General features: G+C 41.8%; 1 protein-coding gene across 2 annotated transcripts in view; it reads right to left on the reverse strand.

Annotated features, from left to right (window-relative positions):
- prkcz (protein kinase C, zeta) overlaps window positions 1-19,351 on the reverse strand; it is a 75,088-nt gene that overhangs the window by 44,053 nt on the left and 11,684 nt on the right. For both annotated transcript variants that reach the window (XM_069720126.1, XM_069720125.1), the window contains exons 2-6: window positions 17,017-17,102; window positions 6,478-6,609; window positions 4,353-4,443; window positions 1,278-1,333; window positions 873-1,067 (exon numbers count right to left, since the gene is read on the reverse strand). In XM_069720126.1, the coding sequence (XP_069576227.1) occupies window positions 873-1,067; window positions 1,278-1,333; window positions 4,353-4,443; window positions 6,478-6,609; window positions 17,017-17,102 (560 nt within the window). The remainder of the gene's footprint in view (window positions 1-872; window positions 1,068-1,277; window positions 1,334-4,352; window positions 4,444-6,477; window positions 6,610-17,016; window positions 17,103-19,351) is intronic.

Raw genomic sequence — 19,351 nt, forward strand, 5'->3', positions numbered from 1 at the left:
CCTGCTCCTCCCTGACGCTCTGACTCCTGATGTATTTTTCTGCCTTATTTCATTAATATCATCTGTTTACTCAATTATTTGTTTTGAAGTTGTAAAAGGTTTGACTCCTATCTTTGTCCTGACTCTGTGATGCAGTTTGTGACAATATTCACGCAGGTTATTACTTATTACTCACTTAGAAGAGAAAATGAAGACAAAGAATTAAATTGCCCACATTCAAATAAGATGCTCTTATTTTCTGTCTCAACCTATAACAGTGATGTTACAAAAATAAAACCTGAGTTGTAATAAACCAGAATTATCCTTTAATATTACATTCCCGTATGTTGTCAGACGCCCAGGAAAGACATTGTCAGAGTAAAACATGCCGAAGAAGTTCATCCACCTTCATAACTGTTATTTCACGAAATTGTTGAGATGTTGAGACAAAACATAGTCAGAACCTAAATTCCACATCAAATAGTTGTTCATTCACAGTTCTGCACTTTTGTTTGTTGTTGTAAAAAGTCAATGACCAGCCATGACCACACCCTCTGCAGCTGACCCAGTCCCTCCGTCTGTCCGGTACCCGGCGTGTATCTACCGTCTAACATCCCTCAATCTGTCCGGTACCCGGCGTGTATCTACCGTCTAACATCCCTCCGTCTGTCCGGTACCCGGCGTGTATCTACCGTCTAACATCCCTCCGTCTGTCCGGTACCCGGCGTGTATCTACCGTCTAACATCCCTCCGTCTGTCCGGTACCCAGCGTGTATCTACCGTCTAACATCCCTCCGTCTGTCCGGTACCCGGCGTGTATCTACCGTCTAACATCCCTCCGTCTGTCCGGTACCCGGCGTGTATCTACCGTCTAACATCCCTCAGCGTCTCACCTCGTCGTCGTGGACCAGCTCCTTTTTCACCACCTTCATGGCGTACACCTGCTCGTTCTTCTTTAACCGAACCAGCAGCACTTTGGCGTAGCTGCCGCGCCCAATCACTCGGATCAGGTCGAAGTCACCCAGACCGAGAGCCAGGCCCTGGGACAGCTTGATGCCATCGATGCCGTCCACTACTGCTTTGATGTCCTGAAGGGCACAGAAGACAGAAGGTCACGAGCGGACCGACACATTCAAAATGAATATATAGTCTGAAGAGTTTTAGTTTGAATGTTTTCGGTAGAGTAAAGATCACAGAACAGTTCTTTCCAAATGATCGGGCAGATTGTGACTGCAGTTATTTCACACTATTAGATGAAAGATGCACTTCATTCTGTAAAGATTCAGAACTCTTCTCACCTCTGTGTCTGCATCCTCTGTTTTATCCTCTGCACAGTTGTGCGGTAAAAACGGTACTGTAAAAGACAAAGGATGCATTACACATGTACACATGCATTAAGGGGCAGACCGTTGAGGATGTGCTATATTATAAATACTTTGGGAGTATTCTTGATTCTAGACCGAGCTTTGAGGCAAACTGTGAAGCTGTGTGCAAAAATGGGGCACCAGCGTTTGTTCCGCTTAAGTAAACTGTCCTCCTTCCACATCGACGAAACCATGACGACGTTACTTTATCATGCATTTATCGAGTCTGTTTTATCCTCTTTTTTTTGTTATCATGGTTTTGTGGTTTATTTTTGAAAGACAAGAACAAACTGGTCTGGTAGGCAGAGTTTTGAATAATGACTCTCACCCTTTACATGGAGAATTTCAGCTTCATCCCTCTGGACGGAGGTTTTTAGTCCCAAGGTGGAGGACCAACTCACAGAACCAGCTTTGTTCTAGCTGCGATCGTTCATACGAACAAGTTGTGGCACGTTTTTCCACATTTTATGGAACTTCTATTTATTTCATTTTTTAAGCTTTTAGTATGAACTGTACCCTTTTATGCAAGTGGTTATTTATTGTTGTGGCTTTTATAGCTATTTATCAGTCTTGATAAGTGAAACTTTTGATTTCTTCTTGTCATGTCTTGTTGTGATTGAATATTGTCAGTATTGTTTTTAAATGTCTGTGAAGATGGATGCCTTCTTGTTTACTGCAAAACATCTATCTACGGGTACAAATAAAGTAACCTGAACCTGAACCTGACCTGAAAGTACATTACAACATGACAGAAGTGAGTTCTTTATTTTGGCCAGTAGAGGGAGGTAGAGCACAGAGAAGAAAGAAATATCACACTAAATTAATCCACAGAGACCCTCAAACAGTCAGTTCAACAGTCTCCTTTCAACAGGATTCAAGAGTCTGTTCACACATCCCATCAGAGAACAGTTATAATGTTAGATAACAGCAGCTGGGAGTTACGTAAGTGATGATCGTGAATGTGAGGTGAAGTCCACAGTCGGTCTCAGCAACAGTCGCCTTTCTATTATGCAGTTGTCTGGGGAATCCTGGAATTACATCGAGACCCCCCCGAGGGTTCCTTCATCTCACTCACGTAGATGTGCACTCGGTTTTATACTGGATTATACGTAAAGTACAAATGGAGTTTTCCATGTTTCACTGTTCTGTTATATCCGTTGTAGAAGACCTGCTGCTCTTAATTGTTTTGCTAATTTAACCTCATGATAGCCGTGTTTTGTCCTTGTGTTTTTTGCTTTCGGAGTGATATAATGGGCGTCATTATGTCACTGCTTGAAATGAGTGCAGCAGGTTATGGATTTGACAGACGTGACAGAAAACAAATGTAAATGCACGCTAAGTCAGGCTTCACAAGTAAGACTGTAGTCAGCTGTGTAGTCAGTGTGATCTCAACCTTAGTCAAAGTCTATCTTTGTAAAAAAGTGGCTCCAGTTTGGAAAATAATGGCTCACATATTATGAGCCATTTTAAGTGTTTGGACTAACTTTGGTGCTTTGTCTGTGCGTCCTCAGAAAGTAACATCCATCGTAGTGTTGGAGTGAAATGGTAAATGGTCTGTACTTGTATAGTGCTTTATCACCTTTCGGTCTCAAAGTGCTTTAACATGGTTTTCCCATTCACACACTAATGAGATAGATCACCATGCAAGGTGCTGCCATCAGGAGCACATTCGCACACCGATGGTGCACCATCGGGAGCAACTTAGGGTTCGGTGTCTTGCTCAAGGACACTTAGGCATGTGGACAGGAGGAGCTGGGGATTGAACCACCAACCTTCTGATTAGTGTTCAACCCACTCGACTGTCTGAGCCACAGCCTCCCAGGTAGGTTCCATTCATGCAGCAACAATACAAACTTTCTCAAAACACAGTGGACACAATGCAGTGTATTGTTTTTGCATTATACAAGAAATCAACATCCTTTTCTGTTCTATAACAGGTACCGTTAGAAAAGGAAAATATGTTGAGCAGGTTATTAAGAACATGTCAGCTGATAATTAAACTTAATAAAAAGTAGAAAGAAAGTTAAATATTTTTAAAGTTAAGTTACATATTTGATCTATTTCTTTTACTTTAATCGCCTTTTCCACCTCACCCGAGCGTAAAATGTTTTAGCTTGATTTTTCACACTTTTTCAACAGTTTTTTTTTCCAACTTAAATGAACATTAAAAAAACCTCCCCTATAACAACACCCTCTAATGCTAAATTGTTTATACTGTGCAAATTCAGAAGTTTCTCAACAGGGATATTTTAATGTAGACCTTTAATGACTCAGCCCTTTTTTGACCCTAATTAACCATCTCAATTTTGGTAGTTCTTTTTAATCAAACACATGAGCAAAGTATGCAAGCAAATACTAACAAAAGGGCTTTAACTAACAATTCCTTTCACTATCGATTAATCTGCTGCTTATTTACTTAATTAAACTTTAATTTTGCCAACAAAACATTAGAAAATAGAGAAAAACATGCAATTGCTCAAAGTTCACAATAAAGACTTCAGATGTCTTGTTTTATCAGACAGTTCAAAACCAAAATACATTCAGTTTACTGTCTTGTACAATAAAAAAAGCATCAGATCCCACAAATGTGAGCAGCAAATATTTTAGGGTTTTTCCTGAAAAAATGTCTAAAACCATTAGTTGATTGACTGTCAAAATAGTTGGCGATGAATTTCATAGATTTGCCTGAATTATGACTGATACTGCATCCCATTGAAAGTATCCCTCACTGTTCTCAGGGAACTGTCCTTTACTAAACTGCTCATATGTTAAAATAAGATTTACAGTTGTCTGGATTAAGAGTTGCTTCTCCAACCACATTGTTCTTACAAAGTATGAACCATCTACAGTTTCCTCAGTTTACTACCAGTCCTCCTCTGTCATCATCACCTGATTTACTGCACTTCAGTCTGAAGACATGGAACCAATATCCAGCTTCTTTTCCAAAAACTGCCCCTGGTTACACTCTACTATTAAAAACAGGATAAAAAAAATGTTTGAGGCTCTTACTCCCATCCGAGTCCTCCGTGTCGTCTGGTGGAAGGTCCACCTCTTCACTCTTGGCATCTGAAGGGGGCTCCTGTGATGGCATGACTGGATCCTGAACAAAGAATTTCAAAAGCTCACTTTAATATCTTTGAACATATTCTCTCAAATATCCACTGAAACTTTATAGTTTTACCCTCCTGGAAGAGTGTATAATGGATCATATTGAGCTCTGAGAGATGCTCTCAGCTGATGCAGAGAAGTGTTGTCCCTCTGGGACTCGTAACGACAGAGTGGGGATTTCACAAGAAAAGGCATATAATCTTATCAAGCCATAAGGTCACTTATGTTGCACTGATGACAGCAGACAGTGAGCCCGCCGGCACCACAGCAAACACTCGATCAACAACATTGATTGTGTAGTCCGGATTTTGGCCTTCAGGGCAGACAATTTGTGCTTGGTAAGACGTTAGCTTTGTGGTCACATGGTTTGATTGCGTAAGAGCACACTGCTTTGCTGTCACTTGGTGTGATGTCTATTTTCAATAGAATGGGAGGAAAGAACAGGAGGATGAGCTGCAGGGAGACAATCCACGATGTCAAACAGGAAGTATAGAAAGAGAGCTTTTCCGTCGGCGGTGCTGCAGCAGCTTGCAGCGCAGCACTCGCTCAGGGACGCAGCTGCACCACATTTCTTACACATTTAGTAATATGCATGTTTCCTGCCAGCAGCTGTAAGATGGATGGTCGCAGAGGTACACAGGAATGTTTCAACTATAAAACAAGACACCACAACACTTCAGACTGCGAGTACAAATCGGAAACACGCAGTGCAGCGAGGACTTTTTAGTTTTTTTCGTCTCAAAAACTGTGATTGATGTTTCTTGTACACAGAAAGCGAAACAAAGTCATTAAAGTTTCACCTGCGGACGGCTTCAAACAAGTCAGCCTGACATTTAAGCGAGAGCACGACCTCGATTCTATTTCTGCCGAGTCAGCTACGATTTTTAGGGACCTCGTGTGATTTAAGCGTGAAAACGCCTCAATAGCACTGCACGTTAGAGGGCGAATTTCACTTTACTACAACATAGATCTTGTGCTCTGGCTTTAATTTGCATCGGTGACAACGCTGTCGTTCATCCGTCATAAACGACGCAGTCCACAGTAATCGAGGCATCCTGCAGTGAGTTAATGAAGCTAGTTTTTGTACGAAAGGTTCTCCCACAATGACTGTATGATGAGTTCACTGACAAATTCAAGACTTGTATAACTTGTTCAGAAGGAGGAGTTTTGACAGTGTCGTGTTGTTTCAGAGCTCACACTGACAGGAAATGACCTCATCATGTGAACACATCACCCTGCAAAATATCTGCAGCTTTAATTATTTTACCCAGAAATCAGCATGTTTTTGTGTCCTCTGTTTAACACACTCAATAAACTCACTGATTCTTCTGTCCAGCAGCAACAGCAGTGGAAAAGAAACACTTTGTGTTCAGGAACAGCTGCAGCTTCCTCAGACGCCTTAATTTGAAAATTCTTCACGTCTGTGGCCCCGCCCCTTCCTCTACGTAGCCAAGATGGCGACCGTTTAGGGTGTTAAGTGTCCAACATTCACACTTCTTTTTTTTTTACTGTTTTGAGTGCATCATCCTGGTACTTATAGTGTTCTGATGTTTCTGTACTTGACAGTGTGAACACACTGATGCACTCGAAACAGTGAGTGTTAGTACACAAGTACGACATCTGGAACACAGCACTAATGTCCTGCCAAACTGTCTGTGGTGAGGTGCCATATTTTGACAAAGAAATAGAATGTGCAGAATAAAAAAATGACCATATGTGTGTTTCTGCTGTATGGATTTAAAAACTGTCTGTCTGACAATGTTAAAGGAGTCTAATGCAAAATCAGTGGAGGACAGGAATTACACTTTGAACTTTGAGGTCGTTGCAAAGTGCACAAGACGTGTTGTACTTGGCACGCTTTTATCACATAATGTTCCTGCTGACAGATCGTAATCCTCATGACTCACGTTGACAACATGTAACTTGATGTAAGAGTTTGGTGGGCAGCTTAGCCGCCGCGCTGACGCTGGATAAGACGCGGCTGGCACCCTGCTGTTCGCTGCCTGGGACATGATGAAATACTCACCATAAGCCTTTGGCAGGTCTGAGGGATGAGTCTGTGACAGCGCTTATGGACCAGCAGTTTGCAGTTGATACACTTGTAGCCCTGCCTGCCCAGCCCCCATATCCTTTCACTACAGTGGCCACAGTAGGCTTTCTGTAAGACAGAAGAGGACACACACGGACGGGTTAGTCTTTAACTCACACAATCACCAGTGATATCTCATCAAGGATTAATTAGCAGGGAGCACTGACAAATAGACAAAATGCATCACGGAATCTCTTTCCAGATGACGTCACGCATCAGAGTTGTTCCACAAACATTCTCATATGGAATCTCTGCTATTTTTCTTTATCTTTTTTCAATTTCATATAGTGTGCAGGCCTTGTTTTTGAGTAATACCACAATAATAGATGGGATTGACACAGATGAGTACAACCACATATAAATTAAACCTTCAAGCGATTGATAAAATGCATTAAACCTTGGTCACGCTTTATTTTGTGTGTGCATTCTCCTGATATTTTCTCAATCGGGTACTTATTATTATTACATACTTATTATTAGAAAATAGAGACAAAGTTTTGAGATTCTCATTTTATTTAGTTCATTTAGGTTTCAAGATACACTTCTTTGACATAACTGGTCCAGTTGAAGGTTCAGTGTATTTAGTGAGATCTGTTGGTTGATATGGAATATGATATTCATAACTATGTTTTAATTAGTGTATAATAACCTGAAACTAAGTATATTTGTGTTTTTGTTTCCTTAGAAGAGAGAAATTGTTCCATGTTGCACCACCGTGTTTCTACAGTTGCCCAGAAGGGACAAACCAAACACTAGATCTAGAAAGGGACTTTTACACTTTTGAGGTTTTAGTGGCCTCCATAGATTCTCTTACAGTGTTCAGTTGGTTGCAACCTCAACGCTAGATGCCACACTGCTCCTTTAAACCCATTTTCCTTTACCTATAACCTGTGCCACAATAAATGAATAATTTAAATCATTTCCAGTAAACTTACAGCTATTGATTAGGTGAAGTAAAAATTTAGAGTTTTTCAAATCTCACTCTGGCCTGATGATGGACACAAGCAGACATATTGTATTTCAAATCTCCAAAATGCTTCTTATCTATAGGCCTTAAGTTGTTGAGCTGTTACCGACTGAATTTGAGAATGTTTTTTAGGTGGAAATTTATAATAATACTTGATTGGATTCAAGCCAACTTTACAAGCCGCATTAAACTGAAAATATGTTTGATGTGGTCTTCTGACATGTTTGACCTCTCCAGGCCTTTCCCTGAAATACAGTACTATCATCCATGTGCAGCGTGTCATTATGTGTAGTGCGGGGCTCAGGTTGCTCCCTTCACATACGTCTAATGTAAAGCTGAAACTTACTGAAGTTCCCTCTCTGTTACATAAGACAGTCTCCAGAGTTTGTTCTTTGAGTTTTTTGGTTTTTTTTTTTAGCTTGTGTGTTGCTATATTCGTACCAAAGGATGTTAAGTTTGTAGCTCAGTGTCCCTGAACATCAATAAGCCTGTCATCAAAACGTCTCCCCGAACACTAAACACTTCAGATGCGGCGTGCGTGCTTGGCTGTATTCACAGGGTGTGTATGCTGACAGTGTGAAGCACAAAGAGTCCCAGTCAGTGCTCCGTTGCCATGGAAATGCTTAAGCAGGACTTCAAAGGCCTCTTTGAGTTTTTCCTAATCTAACTCTACACAAAGGTTAAGGCGTACATTTATAAATTAATCACTAACTTTTGCCTGGCTGCCGGTTCCTCTCTTTTCACAGCACATAAAACCTGAGAACAATCAGCAGTGTGAAGTAAAACAGAGGCGTTGAGGACGCCTGTCGCCGGACAGGTTCGGAAACATCAGGAGGAACTCTTTACTCTGCCTTTTCATTCCTCAGATAACATCCAGTCTCTGCTTTTCTATCAGCTTCTTTTCAGGTGCTTTGAGCTTAACGCTAACATGCTCACAATGACAAACGCTAATACTTCAATTTAGCAGCTATGATTTTGAGCCATTCAGCAGGTTAGCATGTCACTATTGGACAATTTGCACTGCTAGGATGTGATTTATTTTCAATGCATTTGGTCATAAACCGAAATAGTTGACCAAGCTGAAATTTTGCTCAAAATAGGAACCGCAGTTGAAATAAAACAAAACTTTATAAAGTAAGCACATTGCAATCATAAATAAAAACTCAATTGATCCATACCTTAAGAATAAGTAAATAAATAAATAAAAGCATAAAACAAAGAAAAATTAATCATAGAAATGAGCTGGAGCTGAGAGATGACAAAATGAGAGATGAATGCATAACAACTACAATTGGACATATTTATATTTTAATTATAATATCTATTCAGTATAAAAGTGAGTGAAAATGTTAATTTCTTTTGTTAACTAATCAACCAGCCATCATGTTCATGATAACTAGAAAACAGTAGACACTGATACTACTGTTGTAGCTTCTATAAGGTCCTAACTGCTGGTAAATATAATATACATGTGATACTTCTTACAGAAAATAAAGTTTAATGATCTCTTTTAAAACAGCCAAGTTGTACACTGTTGCATCACCAATAATATATTTTTTCCGTGGTGAAAGTTCAGGCTTTCGTTAAATCAATTATTTCAAAAGAGTCCAGCAAGCACAAGGAGTAAGTAAGGAGTAGGAGTCAGTCAGGATTTTACTCTGTTGGTGCACATCATGAACAGTTCACCGACTCTCAAAAACATTAAAATAATTATCCTCTTTCAAGTATATACTGATTTTTTTACCTCACCATCGACAACAAATTCAACTTGACTTTCAGTCAGTACTTTGCAGGAGACCTTCAGAACATTTAGTGTTTTAAATGAAAAAAGAATGAAATGGATATTTAAACTTCGCTTTGGGAAAGAAATCCTGTTTTCCACAGAAGAGAAAGGATATATGTATTCTTTATCATGAAATACCACAAGAAAACATAAAACCCAACAAGAACCATGAACAGTAGAAGTGCGTTAAGTGGATACACGAGCTGCTCGTACAGCAGAGCCGCGCAGTCTGTCAGCGACGTCCTTGACCCAGCTTTGCCGCTCTCCTCGGCTCAGTGCTGGAGATGTTAAAGTAATTCCAGAAACCCAGAGACTACGCCACTCTGGGATGTGATTCATTCCAGGATTTACAAAATGCACTCATGAGACGAAATGCACTCATGCAGCTCTGACTCATCAAGACATGGACTCTACCTCCGAAGGTGCATCTGACAACGATCTGAGCGGCAGATCCAGAACTGGTGGGTGGAATAGACCTTTTCCAGCAGATCACCAACACCCTGCTACCGATTTATGGTTTGTCCTCTCGGACCACTGTAAGTAGGTACTGAGTAGGGATGGGACATGAATTTTTAAATAGTCATTATAATGTAGAAAAATTGATTAGTATGTGCGACGTTCTATCGTTCTTCCTAATTTCCCCTGTTTTTACCAGCACCTGGTTGTAATGCGTTACTCCCGTCAGAAGGTGGCGGTAATGTGCCTACAAGCTGTCAGCCAGCCGCCATTGAACAACATAAGGAGAAGAAGAGCACTTTGCTACCAAGCAGCAAGCAGCAGTGACGTCGGTTTGTCTACGGCCGTTATGAAGTCTCAAGTTCGGAATTTGGCCGTCACCAATCTTCCTAGTTCGAGCTCTTTGGAGCGACCATATTTGGACGAGCTGGGGGAGGAGCCAGCGGTGGAGCTGACTGATCTGATTGTAAACCTGACGATACTACATCGCACCCACCGATATCCATAAGCTGACCGCACCACAGGCCTGTCAATCAAACAGACACGCCCCCCAAAAACACATCTTTTTGAGGCTTATTTAAATTAATCAGGGATTATTTTCAGATGGACCTCCAGAAAACGAATAAGAAGGAGTGACTTTAGCTAACAACACCGAGATAACTGATGGACACATTTTACTGACTGAGAATTTTATGAGAGAAGTTGAATGGGAGTCTATGGAGCCGGAAGCTTTTCGGAGTCGACCTCTAGTGGCACTCGGTGGTATTGCAGCTGGAGGCACTTGCGCATCAGCCTCATTTTTCAGAGCCGGAAGCGACTAACACTTTTATATACAGTCTATGATTGCTACCAGGCTCCGGACCTTTGCAGGTGAAACTGTGTGGTGCTTGTAGATTAGATGTTCCGGTGCGAACAGCAAAAAAATCGTGCAAAGACGACTACAGCCGTCAAAAAGTTCTGAAGTCTTGTAAGAACCATTTGGCCCTCGTCAAAGTGTTTGAGATCTTTACACCTGCACTTTTCTGCTAACACATCACAGTCATTGACATCTGACGTTATTACAAGATCACCTCTGAGTAGTCATACTGTCCTGCATCATAGATCTATTCATATGAAGAGTTATGAAGTGATGGTAATGCAGCCATATTTCCAGCCGGACCTGTGCCAGGTTTGCAACAACAAAAAAACTCAACATTTCAAGGACACACAAAACTGAGCCGCCCTTCAGCCGGGATGAACAGAAATAACACAATTCTGTCATTGTGTATTGATGAAACTGTCGAACAAAGCAAACCAATAGCACCAATGAGGAGGGTATGTGTTTGTCGTGTGGAAGTGCTGATGGAAGTCCAGTGTACGCCAGCTGCCAGCAGCTTCATAATAAAAGGATGAGAAAAGGCTTTGATCAATTGACAGTCATTCAATCCATCCCAGCAGACAGCATTACACATCATATGACTGCCTGGAAACAGACCGGCTTCATATGCTGAGAAATGATCGGCTGTCTGATTCACCTCGGACAGAGAAAACTGACCGATGATGTTTCCTCGGTGCAGTGAAATCAGGCCATTACAGCAGCAGAGTATCTTTTCCATGAGACAGCACAAATATGCCCCACAAACCTCCATGTTTATAGCACTCCAAGCCAATGCAGCATCCATATCAGAGAGAAGACAGGCAGCAGGGTGGAAGGTTACAGGTCTCAACCCCCAAACAGTAATCTCTAACCTTAGTTTAAATTGACAGATGTCACAATCTAAAAAAAAAATAAAAATGCAGCGACCAACCGTCATTAAAAGGGTGCACCTGTAATCCTGTGTAGGCCTGCTGCAGGGAAAAGTGCTGTTTTTTTGTTTGTTAAACCTAACAGCTGACACCTCTGATAGCTTTATGTAGGTAAGGTCCCTTTTTTGCACTCTTTGCTGAGAGCCCCTGCTGGGGAGAGAAAGGTAAACGCTGCTGTCTAGCACCGACAGAAACAGGAAACAACTCTCTCCCCGACTTACCCTCATCATCACAACGCGGGTCAAAAAAAGACTAGAAAGCTCAAAACTGTCTAAAAAAGAAGAAAATTCCAATGACACAAAAACCGTATATGTGTATTTTGTGCATCACTTTAAATACATGTTTGTGTGCAGTAGATTTGCTTCAGCTCATTTTGATAACAAACCTCGAACCAGTGATGAAAATGAACACGATGCCTCCTCAGCATCACATTTCCACCAGCAGGGTTTTTTTTTTTTTTTTTTTTTTTTTGGGGGGGGGGGGGGTCTATCTTGTTGGATAAAGGAGGGTGTCAGTCATTCCTCCCTCCCCTGCGGAAGTGAACAGCGAGCAGGGGACGACTGAAATTTGCCTCATCACATGTGAGACAAGCGCTAAAGAGACCTCATTATGTCTGTGGGGAGGGATTCACAAAGCAGGTTTCTGCACTGCAATATTAGAGGGAGATGACGATGGATGGAGAGGAGGGAAGAGAGGGACGACTAGAGACTGAGAGGAAGGAGAGGGGAGGAGAGCAGGGAGGAGAGCGATAGAGACAGACGAGTGGAGACTGAGAGGAAGGCAGAGAGGGATGGAGACAGACGAGTGGAGACAGAGGAAGGAAGAGAGGGATGGAGACAGACGAGTGGAGACTGAGAGGAAGGAAGAGAGGGATGAGACAGACGAGTGGAGACAGAGGAAGGAAGAGAGGGATGGAGACAGACGAGTGGAGACTGAGAGGAAGGAAGAGAGGGATGAGACAGACGAGTGGAGACAGAGGAAGGAAGAGAGGGACGGAGACAGACGAGTGGAGACATAGGAAGGAAGAGAGGGACGGAGACAGACGAGTGGAGACAGAGGAAGGACGAGATGGACGGAGGCAGACGAGTGGAGACTATGAGGGATGGAGACAGACGAGTGGAGACTGAGAGCAAGGAGGAGAGGGACGGAGACCGACGAGTGGAGACTAGGAGGAAGGAGGAGAGGAACGGAGACAGACGAGTGGAGACTGAGAGGGAGGAGGAGAGGGACGGAGACAGACGAGTGGAGACTGGGAGGGAGGGAGAGCGATAGAGTGAGAGAAGGGAGGAGAAATCTGACCTACTTCTTCTCAGCTTATTTATATGCTGAGGACAACATAGTGAACCAACCAGGAGCCTGTAAGTTGGCATAGCAACAACAGTCAGAGAAATACCAGACTGAGAGCCGACTGGTTAAGAATTCAAACACTTACTGCTAAGTTGCAAAACATCCATGACAATCTCCTGAAGCAGGAGACTGTGCTTTTTTTTTTTTTACTTTCTTCCAGATTGTAATTTAAGAAGATGGATATCGATCTGCACCTGAAGTCTGCACCTGGGTAGCTGATTGTAGCATACAGACAGAAAGCATCGGGAACAGAAAAAATACACCAACCACCAGCTCTAGAGCTCACTGACCGACATGCTGTTTGTTGAATCCAACTGCAAACAGACATGTAAAAAAATAGGGTTAGGGTAACATAACTTAATTTAGATTCCTTGAAGTTTAATTTCACTAATTACATAACCATACGTATTGAGCCTGGTGCCTTATATCAGCATATTAAATACCCAAGTTCAAGGAAAATTCAATGAGCTGGGAGCAGCCGAGGGGAAACAGACGACCGGCTCAGAGGGAATGGAAGAAGAAAAGTTTTGGAAGAGAATGCAAAACATAAAGCAAAGGGAAGGCAAAAGTTCAGAGAGAAGGGCACGATGGCGGCTCGGCACTTTCAGTTTACTGCTGCAGGTCTCTGGCAGTACCGACCTGGGCTGAACCTTTATGGTTTATAATGACAAATAAAGTGTCTTATGTCTTTAAAATTCACACCGTGACTCCTCGAGGGCTCCGTACGTCTCCACGGTCAAAATCCTACTGACTGTTTACCCGGCCATCCACCCCGACATCCTCCTTATATCTTCTGTGCAAACATCCAAGTTTAAAAAAAACACTCCCAGAGAATGGAATCAAGGCAGGAATTACATTTCCTCCAAAATATTTGATGTTTGAACAAAACGATTAGTTGCACAGATCTATTTCATAGGAGACAGAGTAAAACCTGATTCATTAAACAGACGTCAGGATATTTTAGCAGCATAAAGTAACAGAGCTGCTGTAGGGTCATTAGGAGGAGTGTATTTGGATTATATTTCTCTACAGTACAATATATGTCTTCAATTGAATGAGCACAGCTCCACAGTGCATCGGTAGCAATGGCTACAAGAAGGAGTAGAGGTTGGACAAAGAGCTGAGTCAGCATGACACCAGTGCACTCAGCTCATCCACTTTCTGGTCGAGAGATTCAGGCTGTACCGCCAGCGGAGGACGTTTCACCCTGAAGAGATGTTTAATTACAAACCAGGACAAAGAGTAACAATAACAACGTGCAGTGTGTCATCAGCTGACGGTGCGCTGATGATGAGGACACCTGTATTTATACAGTTAATTGAACTGAAGTGTGCAATTTCTATGTGCTTGTTTATCTGAAAGGTGACTCAAAACAACAGGAAGAGGAAACAGACAGTCTAATTTGTGTGTTTTTGTAAATGGGACACCTTTAAGCAAATACAACAGCATATAAGGATGGCTAAAGCTAAAGTGATTCACAAAAAGAAAGCCGACAAGACAAAAGGTGAAGGCTTGTTCTAGCAGCAGCAGAACCTGATCTCCTTCTACCCTCTTCAGAGGAAACACATTAGGTAGGAAAGGCCGATGCAGCGTTAATGTCTTTCTTCTTCTGCCTTCCGGAGTGGCCGGCGCATCATGAAAACACGAGACTGTTTTGAGAGCAGCAGGACGGAGCAGGTGGAGCCCTTTAACATCTTGGCGAAGGAAAGGATGAAGGCCCTCGTGTGCTCTCAGGTGCTGGTGTGTGCAGCGTGGGGTCGAGAGCTGAGACGAGGCAAACGAGTCACAACTAGGACTCCATGAATTATGCATCAAAATCCAGATAGCTTAGCTGGAGCGGTGACTGGATTACCTTTCATTTATAATTTACCTGCAGTATGTTTTTGACATACTGTATACTCCACACGGAAACAGAAAGACTCTTCTTATTCTGCACAGATTCTGTAGCGCACACACAAATGTGGGCAAAGGAAGGATTTATGAGTAGTTATCAAATAAAAGGAAGTGTTTCCTGAACTGAAAATGATCAGTCAGGGTGCTGACTCAAACAGATTCTACTCAAATGGGCGGCACGGTGGTGCAGTGGTTAGCATTGTCGCCTCACAGCAAAAAGGTTCCGGGTTCGAATCCGGTCCTGGGCCTTTCTGTGCGGAGTTTGCATGTTCTCCCTGTGCTTGCATGGGTTCTCTCCAGGTTCTCCGGCTTCCTCCCATCATCCCAAAAAACATCCAAAAACATGCACCTCAGGTCAGGTTACCTGGCGCCGCGCTAGTGGCAGCCTGTTGCAGCAGCTCTCCCCTGAGAGCCCCCTTGCTGTAGCGAAGGAATTTCCCCTCGGGGATTAATAAAGTGAAATAAAATTAAAAAAACACAGACGTGATGAACCCAGAAGATTCTTTTTATTTTGCACATGCTTCCATTAAGAGATGTCATCAGGAAGCACTGCATAAACTTCTATTGTTATGCAGATGACACTCAGCTATATCTTTCTATAAAACCAGATGAAACTAATCAGTTAGTAAAACTTGAAGCCTGTCTAAAAGACAAAGGCCTGGATGACCAAAAACTTCCTGCTTCTAAATTCAGACAAAACAGAAGTTATTGTACTTGGTCCTAAACACCTTAGAAACTATTTCTGTAATCACTTAGTTACTATAGATGACGTTGTCTTGGCCTCCAGCTAAACTGTGAGGAACCTTGGAGTTATCTTGTCCTTTAGCCACCATATAAAGCAAATCTCCAGAACTGCCTTCTTTTATCTACGTAATATTAATAAAATCAGGAGAATCCTTCCTCAGCGTGACGCAGAAAAACTCATTCATGCGTTTGTTACTTCCAGGCTAGATTATTGTAATTCCTTGCTGTTAGGATGTCCAAATTACTCATTAAAAACCCTGCAGCTGATCCAAAATGCTGCAGCAAGAGTACTGACGGGATTTAGCGAGAGAGATCATATTTCTCCAGTTTTAGCGTCTCTTCACTGGCTTCCTGTGAAATCAAGAATAGAATTTAAAATTCTCTTGATGACTTACAAAGCTCTTCATGACCAGGCTCCATCATATCTTAGAGATCTTATAGAACCATATAATCCTAGCAGAGCACTTCTCTCTCAGTACGCTGGTCTGCTTGTGGTTCCTAGAGTTTATAGAAGTAGAATGGGAGGCGGAGCTTCAGTTTTCAGGCTCCTCTCCTGTGGAACCAGCTCCCAGTTTGTGTTCAAGGGGCAGAAACCCTCTCTAGCTTTAAGATGAGACTCAAAACGTTCCTTTTTGATAAAGCCTATATTTAGGGCTGGCTCAGGTAGACCTGAACCAACCCTTAGTTATGCTGTTATAGGCCAATGCTGCTGGGGGACCTCGTTACACACTGAGCTTCTTTCCTCTCACTCTTTAACTCTGTATAACTCATATCTCACCATTAAATATCATTAACTTCATGCTTCTTCTCTCACATAGTTTCTTATTATTATCTGTTGTTTCCATTCAGTTCCCTCACTCGCGTAGTTTCTATTTTTCCTTTTCAGATGTCCCGTCATGGAGCTACATGTCTGCTCTGTGATTGTCAACAACCAACAGTTCATGTCTTGTATCTCTATGCTGTCCTTTTCTCTCTCTGCTCTCCTCAAAAACAAGCCTAGTTCCAGTATGAACAACTCGGGTGTGGTTTCCGCTCCTTAATGGCTCGACCAGGCCAGCACACATAGATGAGATCAGCACAGCCGTACGGGGTGTGAACTCACAGACAACGCAACCCTCAAATCAAGCTAAAGAACATCAAGTGCCGCTAACAGCTTCTTCAACTGCTGCAGCACAGACACATCAGTCAATACTGATGTTATCTGCCCAGACTGATGTCTGCTCTCTAAATCATTTAGCAAAATTCGGTGGGAGAAAGAACAGCTGTTCAGATTAATTCTAAAATGGGTCACATTGAAGTACAATAAACATTAAAACATCTAAAAGTCTAGCAAACCTTAACTTTATTGTGAAACAGACTTTTCAAACTTTCTCAGTCAGAATTGAAGTGTTCCCCAGAGCAGATGGCCTCCGTTCACTGACCTGACTGAAGCATTGTTCAGGCATTACCGCATGTTCTCCCCAGCCGGGAGGGCGTCTCACCGAGAGTCGAAGACACTCACCCTGTTAAAGCGTTTGGCCTGGAAGAGGTGTCCGTTGACTCTGTAGAGCTTCCTCCATCTTCTGGCCCCGCGGCGGTAGATCGATTCTAGGAGAGAGATGAGACGGTTGAAGAGCAGCAGCATGGTGGAGGACTTAACAGGGAAGGTGGGAAGGACGTGTGGAGGGATGGAAACGAGATAAAAAGGTCCTGAGGCTCTTCCTTTGTGTGGAATCTGAGTTCAAGTGAGGGGAAGATAACTGTCGGATTTGTCTACGGTAAAACACACACACACACACACACACACACACACCGAAGCGCCTGCCTCCTTCTCCACTCCCTCCCTCACCAGTCTACTTTCCTCTTTCATCCCCTCCCTGCTTCTTCCGTGCTACATAAAAAAAAAAAAAAAACTGCTTCAAAACCTCCATCCCTGCCTTCCTTCTAGACCTGGTGATGAATGGGCGTATCAGTGCTTCATAATGCCTTTAATTCAGATGAGATTGTGAAGGTGTAGCTATTTATAATGGCACTTTGTAGTCAGCTATTATTAAACCACAGGGCATTAACATGTGCCTGGCAGAGTGCTAAAACTGGATGATTCTGTCTTCCTATCAAACAATGTTCTACACTCTTATGAAAGGTTTACTAGGATTCATCGAATATCTTGACCCGTAGAAACAATCCTAAAAGATGCCTCATTGTTATTATTATCTTATCGATAAAATAATAATTACCTGACCACTTTTTATCAATTTAACATGAAAAAAGAAACAGATGAAGGCATATACGTGTTATAATCTATATATACAGTATTACAATATTAATTTTGAATACTCATGACTTTTTACCCGATAACTCCCCAGAATTGAAGACAAAGCGTTTCAGAAATGGCCGCCGCCAATCTTATGCTGGTCGAGCATTTGCAGCGAGAGACTGCACAGTAATAGCATACTAACCCTAACCCTGCTACAGTACTAGCTACTCTTGAAGTTCTCTTGCACTTGGCTACCACGCCTTTCTTTTTTTTTTTTTTTTTTTTTTAACTCTATTTGTGTTTAATTGTATGCATTTCATCTGTTTCTTATACATCTCATTTCTTTTATATATTTTTAAATGTTCCTTTATATCGGGAAAACACTTTGAGCTGCATTTCTTGTATGAAAGGTGCTATACAAATAAAGTTTATTGTTATTATTATTATTATTATTATTATTAATGCATGGAACATATTCATCTAGTATACACAGTAAATGGTGGCAACAGACTTTTCCACATACAACTGCATTCTGACTGTATGTTAAATCACTGCATCAAAAAACAGCTTCATGAATTTTGTTTCTAACAGTTATCGTTGGGGTTGGAAGGTAAAGTGTTGCGTCAACACCAAGCAGCAACAAACTGTGACGACACCCATCGAGGCCAAATTTCTAATTAATCATTTTCAGATGGACCACCTGAAAACGAATAAGAAGGAGCAACTTTGACACCAAAAGGACTCGTAGAAAAAAAATGGATTGACTTCATATTTCATGATTGAAATTGAATGGGAGTCTTTCATGTGCCAACCCCTGGCGGGCCTCCGTGGCATTTCACTTCAAGGCACTTCTGAATCTCCCTCATTTTTCAGACCCGGAAGCTCCGCCCACTTGTATGTACAATCTACGCTCAGATCACAGTTTAAAAGGCACTGCCGAACAAACTATTGCAGTAAAATAGTTCGAAGTGCTTGTCGGGTTATCCTCCACTGTTCAATGAGGGTTTCTCTCATACAGTTCTTTCAATATTGGTCTGATAAGTTTCTAACTGAATGTACTTAAGCACAGTGCAAACTAACAAAATATGTAACTGTCCAATAGAAGTCATCTGTCCCCTCGTTTCTCTTATTTATGTATTTTATTGCTTTCTATTATTCTATTATTATCTATTGCTTCCTGTATGCTGCTGTAGCGGAAAAAAATTCCCTTCGGGGATTAATAAAGTAACCACCTAACCTAACCTTTATCTGTTCTCTATATTTTTAAATGTTCCTTTTTATCTGTTTTTATGTGAAACACTGTGGGTAATTCTCTTGCTGTAAAACACTGAGCTGAAGTTCTTGTATGAAAGGTGCTATATAAATACAATTTATTATTATTATTATTATTATTCAGGACTTGTTCATGGTACATGTCAACCGAAGCAATGCTCGCACACTTTCCTGCATTCCACTGCATACAACAAGACTTAAGTATGGATGTTGTTGATGTTTTTATTTACTTTTTATCTGATAAGCGCTTTGCACGCAAAATCATCACAGATGTGTTCTCTATGTACTAAACTTCAGGGACACTGTTTAGCCATTTTTGCAATATATT

Source organism: Brachyistius frenatus, unplaced genomic scaffold, assembly GCF_029030835.1.
Source record: "Brachyistius frenatus isolate BFR_SWC_R1_liver_20210118 unplaced genomic scaffold, ASM2903083v1 Contig_234, whole genome shotgun sequence".
In the NCBI taxonomy this organism is placed as follows: domain Eukaryota; kingdom Metazoa; phylum Chordata; class Actinopteri; family Embiotocidae; genus Brachyistius; species Brachyistius frenatus.